This window comes from Balaenoptera ricei, chromosome 11 (genome assembly GCF_028023285.1).
Source record: "Balaenoptera ricei isolate mBalRic1 chromosome 11, mBalRic1.hap2, whole genome shotgun sequence".
In the NCBI taxonomy this organism is placed as follows: Eukaryota; Metazoa; Chordata; class Mammalia; order Artiodactyla; family Balaenopteridae; genus Balaenoptera; species Balaenoptera ricei.
In genome coordinates, this window is record NC_082649.1 from 57,013,563 (window position 1) to 57,033,034 (window position 19,472).

Here is a 19,472-nt window from a genome sequence, read left to right on the forward strand (position 1 = left end):
TTTTTTGGTTTGTTCATTGTTAGTGTATAGAAATGCAACTGATTTTTTTGTGTTGATTTTGTATCCCTACAACTTTGCTGAATTCATTCATCCACAGTTTTAAAAGCAGTTGTATTTGTTTTCTATGTTGTATAACGAAGTACACAAATTTAGCAACTTAAAAAAACACACATTTATTATCCTACAGTTTCTCTGGGGCAGGAGCCTGAGCGAGGTTGAACTGGGTCCTCTGCTTAGGGTCTCATGAGGCTGCAATCAGATGTTGGCTGGGCTGAATTCTCACCTGAAGACTCAACTGGGGGAAAATTTGCTTCTAAGCTCACTTAGATTTTTGGCAGAATTAATTTTCTTGTGGTTTTATGACCGAGGCTTCTTGCTTACTAGAAGTTACTTCATCATATAGAGGCTATATTCAAGCTCCTAAAGGCTTCTCTCAGCTTTTTAAATCTTTTTTTTTTTCTGGGGAGGGGACTGTGTTGCGTCTTCATTGCTGCACATGGGCTTTCTCTAGTTGCGGCGAGTGGAGGCTACTCTTTGTTGTGGTGCGCAGGCTTCTCATTGTGGTGGCTTCTCTTGTTGCGAAGCACAGGCTCTAGGCACACAGGCTTCAGTAGTTGCAGCACATGGGCTCAGTAGTTGCGGCATGCAGGCCCTAGAGCACACGGGCTTCAGTAGTTGTGGCGTGCAGGCTCAGTAGTTGTGGCACACAGGCTTAGTTGCTCCATGGCATGTGGGATCTTCCCAGACCAGGGATCAAACCCGTGTCCCCTGCATTGGCAGGCGGATTCTTAACCACTGTGCCACCAGGGAAGTCCCAGCTGCTCTCAGCTTATAGGGGCAACCTGAAGTTCTTGACCCTCTGGTGTTTCCCAGTCTCACTACTTCATCAGACCATCAAGGAGAGCCCAGAGCAAGTCTGCAGGCTAGACAGCCTTATGTAATATGACATAATCATGGGAATGACATCTCATAACCTTTGTCATATTCTGTTGGTAGAAGCAAGTCATTAGTTCTGCCCACATTCTTGGAGAGGTGTTTACACAAAGATGTGAACAGCAAGAGTTGGGGGTCATGGTGGGGTGACCACCTTAGTGTCTGTCTGCCATAGCTGGTTACAAAATAGCACATATTTTATAAACCCATTTTGTGTAAAAAACATATATGTGCACTTAAAGTATCTTCAAATTGTGGGAAACTTGTTTTTTATCGTTATTTTGTGGTATTTCTTCATTGTTTCCTCCTACTTCCTCTCCCTGCAACATTCCAGTTTTGCAATTTTAAATCTGTGTTTTCATTATAACTAAATATGTATTATTTACTACTTAAGCCAAGAATTATATCGTGATTGTTTCCTTTCTTGTTTAACTTTCTTTTTTTCCCTGGGGGTTAAGGCCTTTTTTTTTTTTTTTTTTTTTAGCTTAGTTTTCTATTCGTCTTATTTTTCCCAAATGCTCCAACAGATTTTTCAAGTGTCTACTCTTTCTAATTTATTTTGAGCAAAATAATTAGTGGTTTATTTGTGAAATACCTGTAGAGAAATAGAAAACAAAAACACAGCTTCAGGAAGAATAATAAAATGAGCAGCTGCAGTCTTACTACATAGGCCAAGAAATTGAACATTACAGTATCCTAGAAGTTTCCTGTAAATATCTTTAAATGGCACCTTTTCCCCCTCCAGGTAATCATAATCCCATTTTACACGTTAATCACTCTTTTGGGACCATTCCCTGCCTAGCCCTGCAGTCCCATCCCTCCCTCCAAATATGTATTCCTAATCAATACATGGTTTAATTTTGAGAAACTGAATAGTTTGACCACCTTTTTGTGTCTGTTAGTCAAGTTAGGCTAACCTACTGTAACAAACAAACCCCCAGGTTTCAGTGGTTTAACACGTTAAAGCTTATTTCTCACTCACATCTCTGCTGTGAGTTGGGAAGCACTGGCAAAGGAGTAGTTGGTTCCACAGAGTCACCCAGGGACTCAAGCCCCTTTCATCTAGTGACTCTGCCATTCCCTGGGGCTCAAAGACTTTCAGTTTCACTGAGCTTCTGCATCTGGCTGGCAGATTTGAGGACAGAGAGGGAGTGTGGTAGATTCCATGGGAAGTTTGATGGGCCTGGACTAATACATATGTCACTTTTGTCCACATTCCATTGGCCCGAATTCAGTCAAATGGCTGTACTTAATGCAAGGAAGGTTGTGAAATGTAGCATAGCTGTGGGCAGAAAAGGGAAATGACCTTGGTGAACAATAGGCCAGTTTCTACCATAGTATGTATCCCTAAGCAGTGTCTTTTTTTGGACAGTTTTGAAAACCTGAATGGCAAATATAAACCTAGCTATGAACAGAAAGGTCCATATTGCCACTATTAAATGAAGGCTCACAGGAGAAGATAAGCTGAACAGAGTCTTCCTTGAGTCCTTTCTGTTAAGTCCTTGGGAAAGTTTGCTTATGAGTCCTGGGAAACCATAAGACTCATCACAATCAGGGCACCTGGCAGAGCTGAAGTTTTTACAAGGTACTAAATATCTAGAAGAAATATGGTTGGGGAAGTACACTGCTGTTTCTAAGCAGTTCCTGCTCTAGCCGTTAGGAATAGGTAAAAGCAAAATGTGTCCATGGTGTGAAATAAGGCCTCAGCCAATCTAGGCACCTGGGGGTAGGACAGCGGGAACTTCATCAACATGGGGTCAAGACAAAGTAAATTCAGATAAAAACCTGGGCCAGATCAGCTCATATTAAAAAGAAGTCTTAAAGGCTGTGGGGATTTGGGTGGTGACAGCCCTCTACTATGTCTCTTGAATCTCATTGCTTCAATCTGTAGCTTTCTTCCTGGGATGTCTCACCCTCTCTGGGGATCAATCCCCTTTGCCTGTTCTGTGTTGGATTTATTTCCTATATGCTAAATTTCCTCCCTTTTGATTTTTTTCTCTTTTATTAGAGATGTATCTTCTAGTAACTTATTAACAAAGGGTGTAAAAGAGGTAAATTTTTGAGAACTTGCGTGTCTGAAGTGTTTTTAATAATCAAGTATGAGAATATAACAGTGTGTCTGGGCATAGGTTGTCTGTAATTTTCTTTCAGGAATTTGAAGGCATCACTCTATTGTCTTCTTGTTGCCAGAATTACTTTTGTTTCCAGAAGACTGAAACAATTCTAATTGTTAATCCTTTATATGTGACCTGGTTTTTCCACCCCTGGAAGCTTATAAAATCATCCTTGTCCCCATGTTTGAAATTAACTATAATAATTCACTATGAAATACCTGTGGACTCAGGACTTGTGTTACACATTCTGTAGGCCCTTTGAATCTGGTGACTCATGTCCTGAACTTCTGGCAAGTTATTTTATTAATGATTTCTTTCTCTTTGTTTCTCTGTGTGTGTGTTTCTGTGTGTGTGTGTGTGTGAGAGAGAGAGAGAGAGAGAGAGAGTGTGTGTGTGTGTGTGTGTTGGGGGGATGGGGGTAGTGGATGAACAGGTATGGGAGGGTCAGTTTCTCTTTATTTTTATAAAAAGGGGCCACCAACTGTTGGTATTGAGTCTTTTCTGAGCAGAAGTGATGTGTCTAGAGTGGACCTCATTGCCTGTGTCTTTAGGTTGGAGTAGCACTTGGATTAGCTACTGTCACAGCTGTGCTGTCAGCTCTGCTCTCTAATCATTCCATCATGAACATTGTACTTATATCGCATTGTATCTTGTTGACTTCTTCCTTTTATGAGCCTAATCGGTATCTTGCCTACCATTTCAGGGCATTATTTTGTCTTTCTAAGTAAGACAGGTTTAAGCTACACAAACCTGACCAGTGCAGCTCAAGAGAGGGAAAATACTGTCATCTTCCTTTCTGCTATAAAAGTACCTCATGTCACCACTATTTTTTTTCCCTAGTGGGTGAGCTACATGGTGGAAGGAATCATACAGATCTTCAGGGAAACCCAAAAATTTTCAAGAATTTTGCTGTGATAATGAAAACTTGTAGACTTGAACATTGATGTTTTCCCCAAGACTTTAGAGGACATTAATGGTTGCTTCTTTGTTCTAACTTTGACCTGTTGATTTGAGTCAGAGTTTTAATTTTATTACATTTTTAAGGTTAATATAATGGTGTTCATTCTTTTTAAAATTAGCAATGTGTTTCTCATTTACTTAGAATTTGATTATGTCCATAAGTGTATTGGTTGATGTGAAATCTGTTAGAAAATTATGGTTTTACCAGAGATGACCAACATAAATTTTTATAGTCGTACTTTGCAGTTGGTCTGACAGGCTAAATGAATCTTTCCCCCTTATCAGCTTATTAATATAGTGTGAAAGTTGGTTATTCTTACAAGTTTTCATACTATGAAATAGCCACAGAATTGTAGATTTTAGCTTAAATCAGTTTTTGGTAAGGTGATTATCAACAGTATATAAAGCTTAAGAAAAAAGAAAAAAAAATTTTTTTTACATTATTGCCTTTGCCATTTATTATTCATATGTACAAAATTTTACATATTTTCAGTCATACTTTGCATGCCATTTTGTCATCTTTTTATACCTTATAGGCATGATATCAAACTTGTCCCTGTCTTTGCTTGCTTCCCATGAGTTTTCCAATGCCACAGTTTATTGCATCATGTTGACTGGCCTTGACTTAAAGCTGTTGTCAGTCTGGGTCATTTTCAGCTTAGTGTTTTGTTTTACCGTAGATTAAAAAGAAATTAAAATGATTGTCTTTATTCATGTAATTTTTTTCTTTTGTTGTATTATGTTCTAAGTTTTATTTTTGTTACTATTAGAATAGAGTTATTATGAGTATCGTCAGTAGAATTCATTCCCAATCAGAAGAAGAACCTAAGTTCTAAGACTAATTCTTTTTCCCCCTTTGGGATTTAATTCTGGTCCCTTCTATTTTATTATTAGTGGCAGAGGTTAGTTACATGCTTCTATCATATTTTGATTTTCATTTCTTTTCATGGAAGAAGTATTTCAGTAATAATTCCACATACCTCAGAAAGAAAACACACCCTTGTACAGTTCAGTAAGAGATGTTGCTACATATCTAGTTAATTGGAAATAGCGAAAAGTGCCTTCCCACAAAGTATGTAGGTCTGGTGTTGGATTAGATTTGTGTTTGAAAATGTACAGTTTCCCACCCACCTACCCACCCACCTGTGGCTCAACTAAAATTAACTTTAGCCAGGGGATTTACTTCTGAGTTTTGCTTTGCCACCTCTTTTGCTATTTTGATTTCATATCTTTTGTGGGTTTGTTTTTTTTTTTTGGTGTCAGTTATACCTTATATTTCTGAAGCATTTTACAGTTTATAGAAACGTTTATATCCATTTGATCTTTAAAACGACCCTTGTGATGTGAGAAGAAATTTAATAAGAGAAGTTCAAGACTTGTTCATTGAAAATCACAAAACATTGTAGAAAGAAATTAAAGAAGATCTAAATGAATGGCAAGACACCCCATGTTCATGGTTTGGAATCTTAATGTTGTTAAGATGGCAGTACTCCCCAAATTGATCTATGATTCAATATAATCCCTATCAAAATCCCTGCTACCCCACCCCCTTTTTTTTCCCGTGCACCAGGTTTTGGTGCAGAAATAGTCATGCCCATCTTAAAATTTGTATGGAAAGATAAGGGACCCAGAATAGGCAATACAATCTTAAAGAAGAAGAACAAAGTTGGAGCGCTCATTCTTCCTAATTTTAAAACTTACTGTATAGCTACAGTAATCCAGACAGTGTAATGCTGGCATAAAGATATACATATCAATCAATGGAATGGAATTGAGGGTCTAGAAATAAACCCTTACTTTTATGGTCAGTTGATTTTTTAACAAGGGTGCCAAGACAATTCAATGAGAGAAAAAATTGTCTTTTTAACAAATGGTACTTGGAAAAGTAGATATCCACATGCAAAAGAATGAAGGTGGATCCCTGCATCACACCATATAAAAAGCTAACTCAGAATGGATCATATAAAACCTAAAACTGTAAAACTCTTAGAAGAAAACATAGGAGTAAATCTTTGTCACCTTGGGGTAGGCAGTGCTTTCTTAGCTATGCACCACCAAGGCCTTACAACAAAAGGAAAAAAAATTAGGTGAATTGACTTCCTCAAAGGAAAAACTTTTGTGCTTCAGAGAACACGATTAAGAAAGGATATGCAGAAATAGTATAAGTACATTCTCTCTGAGCTCTTTACCATTTTAATTTTCCCATTGTAGTCTTTTGCCTACTTATAAGGCAGTGATTAGTATGTACATAGTACCTTGCAAATTCTCAAGAGATATTTGTTGAAAAGGGGAAAATTTAAAGTATATGATTTATTTTATTAAAATTTCCTAATTTTACAATCTCCATATTAATTACATTAAAAAAATCATATCCTTATTGCATGCTTTCATATTTCTCCCTCGTTTTTGGTTTTATCTTTGTTTTTGTCACCTGAGCTTCTATTAACCCTAGTACTTCTGCTGTTTTCTTGTTTTCTGCTTTATTTCACACTTTTAAGTGTGACCTATCTTCAACAATATATAATTTTCTCTTTCCCTTCCTTTCATTCTCTGAACATACGACCGTGTATTTCTGAGATACTTTAAAAGGCGTAGGGAAAGGAGGCCATTTGAGTGGTACTAGAACATGATTTACTTCATAGGGCAAACTGAGAATGCAATTGTTGGTAAGAGTACGTCTTCCTAATTTAGGTTCTGCACAGTTGATGAAGTAGTATTATAAATCATGTTGAACATACAGCCCATTAGAGTTCATTTATTGAATAACATTGTTGGCAAGGAAGGAAGTGCACCACTGGCATGTCATCTTATGAAAAGAAGAAATGGAAAGATTATCAGTTGTGTTGTGTATATGCGAATACTATGTATTCAAAATATAAAACTTTAAAAAACATTTTTGGTAATTCTTAGGACTTCTGAATGTGGAAGTAGGAGATGTGATTATACAAGTTCGCTTCGACCCTTTACAGGCATTATATTTTATAAAAGATGAGTTTAAATTAACCGTTATAGGTTCTGATACTTTCCTGAGATTTAGTTTGTGCTTAGCATCTACCTTTCCTTGTTCTGCCAGGCCGTCCAGTGTTGACTTATGTATTTTTTGCCTCATATATATATTTTTTATTTTTTACTTTGCCTCAAGTTCTAGACATTTTTTTTTGGTCGGTTTTGTAGGTTCTGGTAATGATTTATTCATTTTGTATAATGGTCTCATCTAGATATTTGCAGAATTGATGTTTTTAACTATAATCCCTACCTCCCTTTTCCTCCCTCCCTTCCTTCCTTTTTCCTTTTTTCCTTTTTTCCTTTCTCCCCACCCAACCCTTTGCCCTTCCCCCTCCTCCATTTTTTTCTTTCAGTCCAGGAATTCCTGTTCTCTCCTTTTCCTAATCTTTATAAGGTATACATAACTATTCGTATTCTTCTATCCTGTGGTTACCTCTGCCTTCCATTTTTGTTTCAAATCAAGAGTTTTTAATTGCAATTCCCAGTTCCCAGGCCTATTGTTCATTTAGTCATCTACCTTTCTCACCGGTTACTTTTTTTTTTATAAATTTATTTATTTATTTGTTTTTTTATTTGGCTGTGTTGGGTCTTCGTTGCTGTGCGCGGGCTTTCTCCAGTTGCGGCGAGCAGGGGCTACTCTTCGTTGCGGTGCGCGGGCTTCTCATTGCAGTGGCTTCTCTTGTTGTGGAGCACAGGCTCCAGGTGCGCGGGCTTCAGTAGTTGCGGCATGCAGGCTCAGTTGTTGTGGCTCGCGGGCTCTCTAGAGTACAGGCTCAGTAGTTGTGGCACACGGGCTTAGTTGCTCTGTGGCATGTGGGATCTTCCCGGACCCAGGCTTGATTCTGTGTCCCCTGCATTGGCAGGCAGATTCATAACCACTGCACCACCAGGGAAGCTCTCACCGGTTACTTTTTTCCTAATACTTTATTATAAAAAAATTCAAACATACAAAGAAGTTAAGGGGACTCCCTGGCCGTCCAGTGGGTTAGGAATCTGCACTTTTACTGCAGGGGCCCAGGTTCGATCCTGGTCTGGGAACTGAGATCTTGCAAGCCTCACAGCACGGCCAAAAAAAAAAAGGTTGACAGAGGTCTGTGAACGCTCATGTACCTACCACCTAGATTCTACTATTAATATTTTATTATACTTTGTCACCTATATATTCCTTTATCCATTCTTCTATCTATCCATTATTCTGTCTTTTTTGTTTTTGTTTTTGGATGCATTTCAAAGTAAGTAGCAGTTATAAGTACACTTCAACCCTAAATATTTCAACATGTGCATCGTTGACTAGAGTTCAGTATTTGTTTAGAGGACTTTTTCTTTTGAGGTGGAATTTATATAGAAAGATATGCACAGATCTTAAGTGTACCATTTAATGACCTCTATCTTTCCTTCTAAGTCAATTGTGTTCTAATAAGTTCTAATAAGAGGACTAGCACTAACTAAGAGCATTATAAGGCCATACTACCAAAACTTGTGTATTCATTTGGATTTTCCAAAAAAGACTTTGAATACCACAGAGTACCTTAAAACTTTCTTCTTATTTTTGTTTTTATTACGTAAATGTGCTACAGTATAATGATTATAGTTAAAAGTGTTTTTATTTTTTCCATATTGTTCCACACTTCACCAAAAATTCTTAGTATGGCCAATGATATCATATGATGCATGCTGGAATAACTAACTTGAGGATACTTTTATTTAGTTAAAAATATGAAATTTTAAAGAAAGGCTACGATGGCTCTTTTTCCAGCTTCATAAGCTAAATATGTAAAAGAGCTAGTTAATTCAAGACACTGAACATTTCTGGAGTGCTTTGTGGTCTTTTAAGTGCTTGCATTTATCTTAACTCATTTGAGCCTCACATTAGCCGTGTTAGGTAGTTGGGACAGTTGTTATTTCTGCTCTCTGGATGAAGAAAGCAAGGCATAGGCAGTGGGAAGAACAAAGCAGCAGTTGGTCATACAACCAGTTGAACTCAGATCCTCTCACTTTAAATCTTGTCCAACGGCAACAACTACAATCACACTAATTCTTTAGTTCAGGTGCTATTCTGGATCCTTGGATTTGCTTATGAATAACTAACAAATGTCTTATTGTGCAGACTAGGGTCAACTGTAATGACAGGGCTGACGCGAAGACTTATGCCAATATTTTGAATTCTCTATGATGAAATATTTAGATATAAGGCAACCGCAACCATCAGGATCCAGACAGAACTATCTAAGTGTGCTATATTTAGAGTATGGCACACTGATATTCTGTTCTCACAAGAGTGAACAATATCATGATTGAAATGCCACTTAATGTGGCAAAATGCCTATTTTTCAGAAATGTATTACATGAGAAGCTTATTGGAGAAGAGAAAGCATAATTGATATACCTGTTTTGGAAGGTTTATATTCCACAACATCCTTTCTTTCCTTTAGGTAGACAAATACTTAATGACAAAACCATCTGGAGAAAATCAGCTTGACATTGGGTAAGGAACTTAACAAAAAGCAGTCAGTTTTGTTCTTGTCAGTGGATGTAAAGGTTTAGCTCTTGGTTTAGTTGATAGCACTAAGGAAAAGCTGGAAGGAATTAACATGGCTCCCGATGAAAAGTGTTCTTGAGAAAACCTCCTTGGAATAGAAACTTACTGAAAGTCCTTTAGAATCAGAAACCGGAACTAATTTATTCGAGGTCACCTTTGAGTCTGTACCTTTAATTTTGTCATTTTGTTGAAAAGTAGTTTTCTATCAACTGTGCCAGAAATCTTATTTTGTTTAAGGTTTCCCCCTATCACTGGTGTAGAATGTTCTGGAGTTGTTAGAAGATAGTTGCATAGGAGCTGAAAACTAGATTTTTCTGATATTAGTAAGTGTGTCTGCTTACAGAATACAAATAATATAATTTTTTTTAAAAGCACTAGATTGTTTTTTGAAATAGGTAATGGTCGATCTGCCTCATGTGCAAATGAAAAAGGTGACAGGACCTGGCCAGTCATGCATGTAAACACCTGGGTACCCTTGTAGATAGCACACGGAGGATAAGGAAGACAGATGGGAAGTTCCCATTTCCTGCTCATTAGCCTGTGCCTCCGGCCCTTTCACTGTCATCTTTCTCTCAGGGTGGGTTAGCCTGGAGCTTGTTGAAACAGTTTTGTTTTTTAGGCGTTTTTAAGAAAAGATAATTCTTTATGTAAATCTGCGTGCTAGGAATATCCTGGCAGCTCTAAGGTCTAAGACAGTGTTAGTTGAGAAAGATGGAAATTGGATTACAGGGAAAGAGGAGAAAGAAATCCTACATTCAAAAGAGCACCACCAGCAGTGGCTTCAGATTGTGTGTCTCAGCTGTGCAGTATATTGAGCCTAATTTGGGTGTGATCCACTTTGGGGCCAGTTTATTCTTTGATATGAATGTTTTTATTTTTAAATGCATCCCTTTTTCCCTTTTTCTTTAAAATGCTATTGAAATTTTAAAGAATCAAGAAGAAAAAAATGCGTCCATGATCTCGTCCTCGTAACAAAACTACTGTTAAGCTTTTGCTACACTTCCAGCCAAATCTTTCTTCTGTAATTATTTTTGTGTGTCTGGAATTAGAAAATGCCTGTTTTTGTGAAATGCCTGCTTCTGTGAAATGTCTTTTAGTGAGTCCTTGGAAAGTTGGCTGAAGGACAAATATTAGATGATACCACAGTGCATCAGCTAAATTGTCACTCCAGTCTGAAAAGGAACTTTGTGTTGCATGCTGCTTTTTTCTCAGTGGGTGACTAATATTTGTAGAGCATTACTATTAAATAAGTGAATGATTTTTAAAATGATGCTGAAGATGAGGATGATGGGAGACTTCTGAAAAAACTCCTCTGTGCTTTCCAGAAATTGTCTTGATTGGTGGCTAGAAGTTATCCGCTGCTGCTTTCACATATACATTCTTTTTTTTCTTCCATTTCCATTTAAATGAATCCTTTTCTTGTATCAGATATATTTTCTATGGCAGAATAATAAACTGTCTTCAGTCTTCATTCTGATTGACAAATATACAGTCAGCTATGTGGGAATAAAAATGGTGTCAGCTAAGATGGGAATGGCCTGAATTTTCATTGGAGAGAACTTTTTTGGAAGAATGGATTGATGAAGTGGTTCTGTTTTATTTTGCTTGAATCAAGTAAATTCCAATACATTAAAGTCACTTGTACTTTTCATATAGTTCATACTATTAGGATAAACTTACTTGAGATTTTCTTTGTGACTCACTGTGTAATGAAATTTCGCCAGTCTATTTTGATAAAGCTAGGGAAAAAGATTAAGTTAATGGATATTTCACTAAATGAGCAGTACTTCTCAGGAATGTGTATAGGAGAGAAGGAGGTCATATAAATTGGGATGCATTCTCAGGAGTATTTTTAATTTCCTATACCATGTGTTAGAAAGCTTAGATGGTCTTTATCATCCTTGTTATTTAATCCTGGCAGATGAATTTTTTCTTCTCTCTTTTGTAAAAATACATCTATCTTATAATAATAACAATAAAAATAGACCCATAGATATATATTCTGAGTTGTTGGCCTGTGTCATCGCTGTTTTGTTCATCAAAGTATCTTTGGCACCTCCCATAGTACCTACCTGGCAATAGCAGGCACTCAGAATTTGTTGCCTAGAGGGTGTTGGTTATTGCTAATTGCAGAATAATAAATCTTCATTTGTTTTTTGTTTTTTGTGTGTTTTTTTGATGTGGTAATGGTTTAAGTGGAATTGTTTCTTGAATTACACTAAAAGCCAACTCACCCTTGTAGCTTTAAGGCTCTATATTAAAATTTCTTGAATATGTGCTCTCAAAGTTTTAGGCTGAATGACTTTTCTGAAATGTTTTTGACTTTGGAATGGAAATAGATTTTAGAAATAGCTGTAGTAACTTTAACCTGTTAAGTAGAATTACTGCTCTTTGCAGTTTTCTGAGGCTAATATGATAATGCATTCTGTGTTTAGCATGGTAAAAAGAGTTAGGAGGTTTAGTAGTTAGTATAAATTTAAATATTCTAAAATTTATTGAAATAAATTGATAGTGGAGGACAAAGTGGTGACTAATTTCTTTAATTTATACATAAATACATAAATATTATTTCTCTTTGTTGAAAGTATAAATGAGCATTAAAAGTGCATAAAGAGAAGCATCCTAAATTATTGTTTCTTTTTATTTCAAGGCTGAAAACAGTGAAGTCACTTTCCACAGTTGAAAGACTATTAAGAAGACAAGATGGGGACTCCTGGTTCTGGAAGGAAAAGAACACCTGTGAAAGACCGATTTTCTGCAGAAGATGAAGCTTTGAGTAGCATTGCCAGAGAGGTATGTCTGGAAGACCCCTCTCAACACTGAGTTGTACAGATGAGAATGTTATAAAAATTCCAGGTGGGGGTTGGAGATATATACAGACATTCATTCATTGAGCTAGTTTCAGAATGTTTACTATAAATAAGATGTTAAATATGCCCTCTAAAATACTGTATTAGAGTAAAATACAGTTACTGTCTCTTTACTTGGATATTTATTCAACTCATTTAAAATTAATTTTTCATTTTATTTTTGTGGATTAGTTGACTTCCAGGTATTTGTCCTGATGTTTTGAAATTTATAATTAATCTTCATTATTGAAACTTAAGGTAATTAGAATGTTGAAGATATGATAACTATATTACAAAAATGCTCATTGGGCTCTACAGTTAATATATTCCAGGAAGCACTGTATAAATGTTAACAGAAATAATCCTTATTTGGTGTCTGCTCAGATTCAGTGTCTTAGCTGTTTTTTGAATAATTGCAGTGGAATTTTTATGTCTAACTTTTAGCTAGTAATAGAGCTTCTGGAGCATTTTTTGTTTTGGTTTGTTGACAACTCAGAAAAAAGGAAAGGGGTGTCACCTATCGAATCTCTGGCAGCATTTCCTGTTGCATATTGAAAATTTAAGATAACTCCCAGCTGTGATTTCTTAGTGAGGAGCCAACTTTGTTTCAGACTCTTATCTGCAGCTGCAGACCTGACCATATACTAACCTGGTACAAGAATTGCTTAGAGCATTTTAAAATTGTATTCTTTGGGTGAGAATTATTCCCTCATCACTTCCTCTTTGTTATTCTTAGTAAATAACTCATTTAGGACTAGTGCTGTTTCCTTTTGACATATTACACAGTCTTTTTTTGGATCCAGCTCACTGTTACGTTTTTCCTTTTATAAGCTACTCAGCTTTTGAATTAGAAGTCAAATTTTGTAGGAGGATATTTGAAGCAGAGGAAAGTTATCTAAAAACTGATGACAAAACTGTGATAATACTTTAACAAAATTACTTTTAAAAAATCAGTGAGATATTTTTAGATAAAAAGGTAAAAGATATTTTAAAATGAAGTAGTGGATGACACTTTACAATGGTCTTACGTATTTACCCGAATGAAGTATTTTGGAAGCCACATAGTTTCAGTTGAAAATTGAAACTACTCAAAATGTTTGCTTCCAAAATTGGAGGGATTTACATACCCAGATTTCTATAAGGAGAGAAAATGCCAGTATGTTTTAGGCTCTTTTTGTACTGTCACTGGGTACTTGAACTCTTTTTGGATGTAATGCTTCATTTACAAAATTGGGTAGCATTCTAGCATCCAACACTTGAGTGCTTACTATGTGACAAATACTATTTTAAGCATTTTAAATGAATTAGTTTATTTACTCTCCACAAAATTCTGAAATTGGTTCTATTATATTCTCCATTTTACAGATGAAGAAATCATTGCATAGAAAAGACAAGTAACTTCCCTAAGGTCACACAGCTAAGAAATAGCCGAGCTTGGATTCAAACACATAGGCTCACTGTGCTGCGCTGTTGTCAGTCTTCTCCATCTCCTCCATTAATATTTTGTTTTTCTGTAGCTTTTCATGATTTTAAAAGCACTTTCACATCTTGATTCTCACAATAACCTTGTGAGTTAGGTAGGATAAGCATTGTTATTAGCCTTATTTACAGATGAGGAAACAGACGAAGCCGAGAGATTAATGTCTGGAAGGTATCAGAACTGGGACTCAAATTCAGCTTTTAAAGCCATTGTTTATTTTTCTGTATCATGCTACTTCCAGAAGAGCTGGACTTTGGAGAGTTATAAGTGTGGCTTTGAATTCTGGCTGTACTAGTCGCTGGTTGAGTAATCTTGTTAAGTAACTACTCTGGACTTCAGTTTCCTCATCTGTAAAATGGGAATAATATGGGCCTCCTGTATTATAGGGCTGCTGTGACAAAGTAAATAGTGCACGTAAACTTTACCATAGTGTTAGGCTTCCAGTAGGCTATTTTGTTGCTTATTAATAAGTTGAAATAGAAAGTAAGAATAGAAGTAAAATATTCTTCTTTTATAAGAAATATATTTATTAAGATAGGTGTTCTAAAACGTGGTTGATCATATGAATCTCCCAGGTTGCTTTTTCAATGTACAGATTCCCAGGTGTTACCCCATACTTGCTAAATCTGAATCTATGAGGTTGAGCTTATAAATCTGTATTTAAATACACACACACACACACACCCGTACACACATATACACATACTCCTTCCTAGGGGATTTTGATGGCCAATCATGGGAACCATGAACCAAAGTACCCAGAAGATCCCATCCTGGATGGTCAGTTTTGTTTTACTTACAGGTTATTTTCCTCCCTGTACATTATTATTTTGCTATGAAATAACTAAGTTTAATCCATTTATTATAATATTTAAAGTTATAATAATTATTTTTATTATTAGAAAAGGTTTTAAGAGGCCAGTATTTCTAGTTTTTATTTCTATCTTCAGAACTCTGAATATGAATATTCCAACTTTAATAACCTCATCAGAAGGCTTAGCTTAACCTGAAACATGAAAGGGCTAGTTTTTACTTTTAAGATTCAAGACTTTATTTGATAGATAGCTAGTGGGAAGCAGCCGCATAGCACAGGGAGATCATCTCGGTGCTTTGTGACCACCTAGAGGGGTGGGATAGGAAGGGTGGGAGGGAGATGCAAGAGGGAGGGGATATGGGGATATATGTATACGTATAGCTGATTCACTTTGTTATAAATCAGAAAGTAACACACCATTGTAAAGCAATTATACTCCAATAATGATGTTAAAAAAAAAAAAGACTTTATTTGCAGGATGAGTGCCTAATGTGTGGTGCAGTAAAACTTTAGAGGAAATAGGTTTAGCAATCTTAATAATTCTTTCATATATTCCTTGTGATTTTTTTCTCTTTCAAGTTTTCATAGCCAGTTCTTAATTGTGCATTCATACATTAGATGGTTGGCATTCACAGATAGTCCCTAATCGTTATTTTCTCTGATAGGATCATCCGTTTCTCACACACACACACACACACACAATTACCTCAAGTTAGGAATAAAAACTAACAGAACCCCCATAACAATTAAAAAGGACAAATAGCTTAATCTTTTTTTTTTTTTTTTAAGTTAAATCTTAAGAGTTTAATTTGTCTTTTCCTCACTTCAGATTGTTTTTTGAGGTAGACAGGGTATACCATAAATAAAGAAAAATAGCCTCTTTTTCCTCTTGCTTACTATCTGCTCAAGTATCCATGCTTCTCAGTTGGCCCCAAATCAGGCAACTAGAGGGAATGAGGAGCAAAAGAAACAGAAAGCTTGAATATGTTCTGCAAACTGGATAATTTGCATGCTAAAATGTGAAACAGAGTGCACTTTAAAAATTGTTGTAAAATACTCATAAGATTTACCACTTTAGTCATTTTTAAGTGTACAGTTCTGTGGACTTAAGTACAGTCACATTGTTGTGCAACCATCATCACCATCCATCTCCAGAATTCTTCTTATCTTGTAAAACCTGTTTGCATTTTTAAAAGATGTTGAAATGTTTGAAGATTGCTCCATGAAAGCAGGAATGTGGATGGATCTAGAAGTCCCGCCATGTCTGTAATAGGCATGTTGCTGCTTTGCTGGGTGAGCATGTGTGTCACAGCTCTCTGAAGACCTCATAAGAGCAGGTGTTGGAGGAGGTCAGCAGCAGGTTCTCTAGGGTATCAGAAGGCCAATCTGGATGCTTACCTTTCTTGCTTGTTTGACTTTGATTGTCCCACAGGTTTGGGGGAAATGCAGTTGGAGAGTTGCCTTTCAGTGAAAATTACCCGAAAGCACAGAGGGTATCAAATGGAGACCCTTAGGCAGCTAGCCTCGCAAAAGGAGAAAGATAGGGATGGATGAAAGCCAGTTATGCCGCCTTACCACAGTCAGTTTGGTGAGTGTTATGAAGAGTGTTCCTATGAGAAGTAGAAGCCTCTTGGAGGGTTTGCAAGCAGTCTTACTATGGCCTCACTGAAGCCTGGAATATTCCTCCTTTCCTTGTTGTAGAGCTGAAATTATGAAGAAAACATGTTTTCTGCACATCTCTTCAAATGGAAGTCATCAGAACGTTGCTTATTTTTGAACCTGATGATCTGAAAGCCCTTCCAGTTCTAAAATTCTGTGATCTCTTTTGAGATTCAGGACCCAAAGAAAATTCATACTCATAATGCACAACTCTCTTGAATCTAAAGAATCAATGACAGGCATAGAAACCGATCATCTTTTATAGGAGTTAGAGTCTAGTAAGTGGAATGTTTGGAGACTTTTACATTGAGCAGAATTTACGTGTATACATATTTGGTGTGCAAACCTACTTGTAATAATAAGGAAGAAAAGAAACTATGGCTGTTTAACACTTGTAGCTGCTAGAACTTGCATTTCATTTTTTTAAATAACTTTATTGAGATATAATTCACATAACATATAGTTCACTCATTTGAAGCATACCATTCAATGGTTTTTACATGATTTACTTTTAATTTGTGGTTAAAATATATATAAGAAAATTTGCCATTTTAACCATTTTTAAGTCTACAATTCATTGGCATTAATTACATTAACAATGTTGTATAACCAGCACCACTGTCTATTTCAAAAATCTTTCATCACCCCAGACAGAAATTCTGTAACCATTAAGTAGTAACTCCATTGCCCCCTCTTTTAGCCCCTGGTAACCTCTAATCTACTTTATGTCCCTATGAATTTGTCTAATTCTAGATATTTCATAGAACTGGAATTATACAGTATTTGTCCTTTTTGTGTCTGGCTTTTTTCACTTAGCATAATGTCTTCAGGATTCATCCGTGTTGTAGCATGTGTCAGAACTTCATTCCTCTTTTTTTTTCCTTGTAAATAACTTAATTCCTTCTTTTATAGCTGAATGATGTACCATTGTATGTATATATTACATTTTGTTTATCCATTTATCTATTGATGGACCCTTGGTTGGATTTTATTAGTTTGCTGCTTAAAGAGGTAGATTCCAGGCATCTGGAATGATGAGTAGTGAGAACCAGAAGTTTGTGGTTTTGATTATAGATTAGCAGCCTGAGAAGGATACAAAGGGAAGAACTGTGCTTAGTTTAAAAGATACTGTCCAGTGTTATTGCTTTATGGAATAATAATCATAATAGCTTGATAGAGCTGATGATTTTCTCATAGTTATTTAGCTATTTTATTTGAATAATTTATTCATTTTTAGGCCATGTCGAACTAAGGATAAAAAACTTTTGGCAAGGATAGCAGTTTTTTAAACTGCAAAGAATTACCACAATCAATAATAATTATGGGTAATACCATCTTTCATTTAAGAATAAAGTAGTTTTGGGGGCTTCCCTGGTGGTCCAGTGGTAAAGAATCCGCCTTCCAATGCAGGGGACGTGGGTTCGATCCCTGGTGGAGGGACTAAGATCCCACATGCCGCGGGGCAACTAAGCCCACACGCCTCAACTAGAGAGCCTGCATGCCACAAACTACAGAGCCCACGCGCCCTGGAGCCCATGTGCCACAACTAGAGAGAGGAAACCCGAACGCCACAACTAGAGAGAAGCCCGCGCACCACAGGGAAAAGATCCCGCATACCTCTATGAAGCTACCACGCGCCGCAACTAACACCCAACGCAGCCAAAAAAAATAAAAAACTTAAAAAGAAGATTAAAAAAAAGAATAAGAATAAAGTGGGTTTCTTTTTTAAACGTGAATTTTGAATGTCATTCATTTAGTAAATGTTTATTGAGCATTTACTCTCTGTAGGTGCTGTGTTAGGTAAGGAGGACAGGGAATGGACAGGTCTGGCATGGTCATTTCCCTTTATGGAGCTTAGGTTCTAGAGGGGAAAATTGACCCTAAAAAATCATTACATAATGGACCTGTTCTTTGATTTTCAGCTTCTTTTTTTCCTTCAAATTTAATGTCTACATTTAATATTGTAATTTCTGTCTTGAAAGCGGTGATTGTCAGTGTATATCACAACCAGTGGCATTCTTAGAATTCAGCAAATGTAATAATATATTTATTTACAACTGTGCTAAGTGCTTTGAGTGAACAGTAAATAATTTCATTAAAGAGTGTGTGACGGGGGACTTGACATTTTGGGGGCTTTGAGAAGGCTTCCCTGAGGAAGCGCCCTTTCAGTTGAGTTTTGAAGGAGGAATGCAATGATTTAGGGGAAGCAGTTGTCAGACGCGGGGAGGAGCTTTACAGTCAGAGGGAAGAATGTGTGACAAGCTTTGAGGCTGAAAGAGTGTGGAGAATTCAAGGAGTAACAACATGAACAGCTAACACTTGCTGAGCTCTTATTATGTACCAGGCACTATTCTAAGTTCTTTAAACAGATTTAATCCTCTTGATAACTCTGTGGGGTGGTCTACTATTCTCATTTTATCTGTGATGAATCCAAGGCATGGAGAAGTGAGGTAACTTGCGCAAGGCCACATAGCTAGAGAAGGGTCGGTCTGAAATGTGCACTTCGGCTCCTACACTCTTAATATTGTGCCTCCCGTGATATCACTGTTAACTCTGACACGTACAGCAAGGAGGAGAGTAGCCAGAGAGGTAGGCAGGAGCCGGGTCACACAGGCCGGTGGTTCTCAACTGAGAGTGATTTTGTCCAGCTGGGGGCAGTTGGCAGTGTATGAAGATATTTTTGCCTGTCACAACAGGGGGAGGGGTGTGCTAGTGGCATGTGTGGGAGAGGCCAGGGATGTTGCTAAAAATGCTGCAGTGCACAGGACAGTCCCCACAGCAAATGTCAGTAGGGCTGAGGGTGAGAACCCTGATATAAGATTTTGGTCTGTGTCCTAAGAGCAAAGGAAAAAACATTGAAGAGTTTTGTGTAGGGGTATGATGTGATCAGATATGTGCCTTCAGAGGATGACTTTCCTGCGGGTTGGAGATGATATCACAAAGAGACGTTAGTGGATGCAGAGAGATGAGTCATGAGACTTGCAGAGGCATTGGTGGCCTGGCCTAGAGTGATGACAGTAGGGATGGGGAGAGGTGGTTGGAATGCAGAGGTAGGAGGAGATGCTCAGTGAGTGGCAGTGGTTGGGTAGCAGAGAGGGGAGGTTTGGGGTTGTGCATC

General features: G+C 37.0%; 1 protein-coding gene across 18 annotated transcripts in view; it reads left to right on the top strand.

Moving 5' to 3' along the window:
- The window catches only part of LRRFIP2 (LRR binding FLII interacting protein 2), a 128,173-nt gene that overhangs the window by 8,783 nt on the left and 99,918 nt on the right, over window positions 1-19,472 (top strand). For all 18 annotated transcript variants that reach the window (XM_059939134.1, XM_059939133.1, XM_059939143.1 and 15 more), the window contains one exon: window positions 12,203-12,345. In XM_059939134.1, coding sequence (XP_059795117.1) covers window positions 12,256-12,345 — 90 coding nt within the window. In that variant the 5' untranslated portion in view covers window positions 12,203-12,255. The remainder of the gene's footprint in view (window positions 1-12,202; window positions 12,346-19,472) is intronic.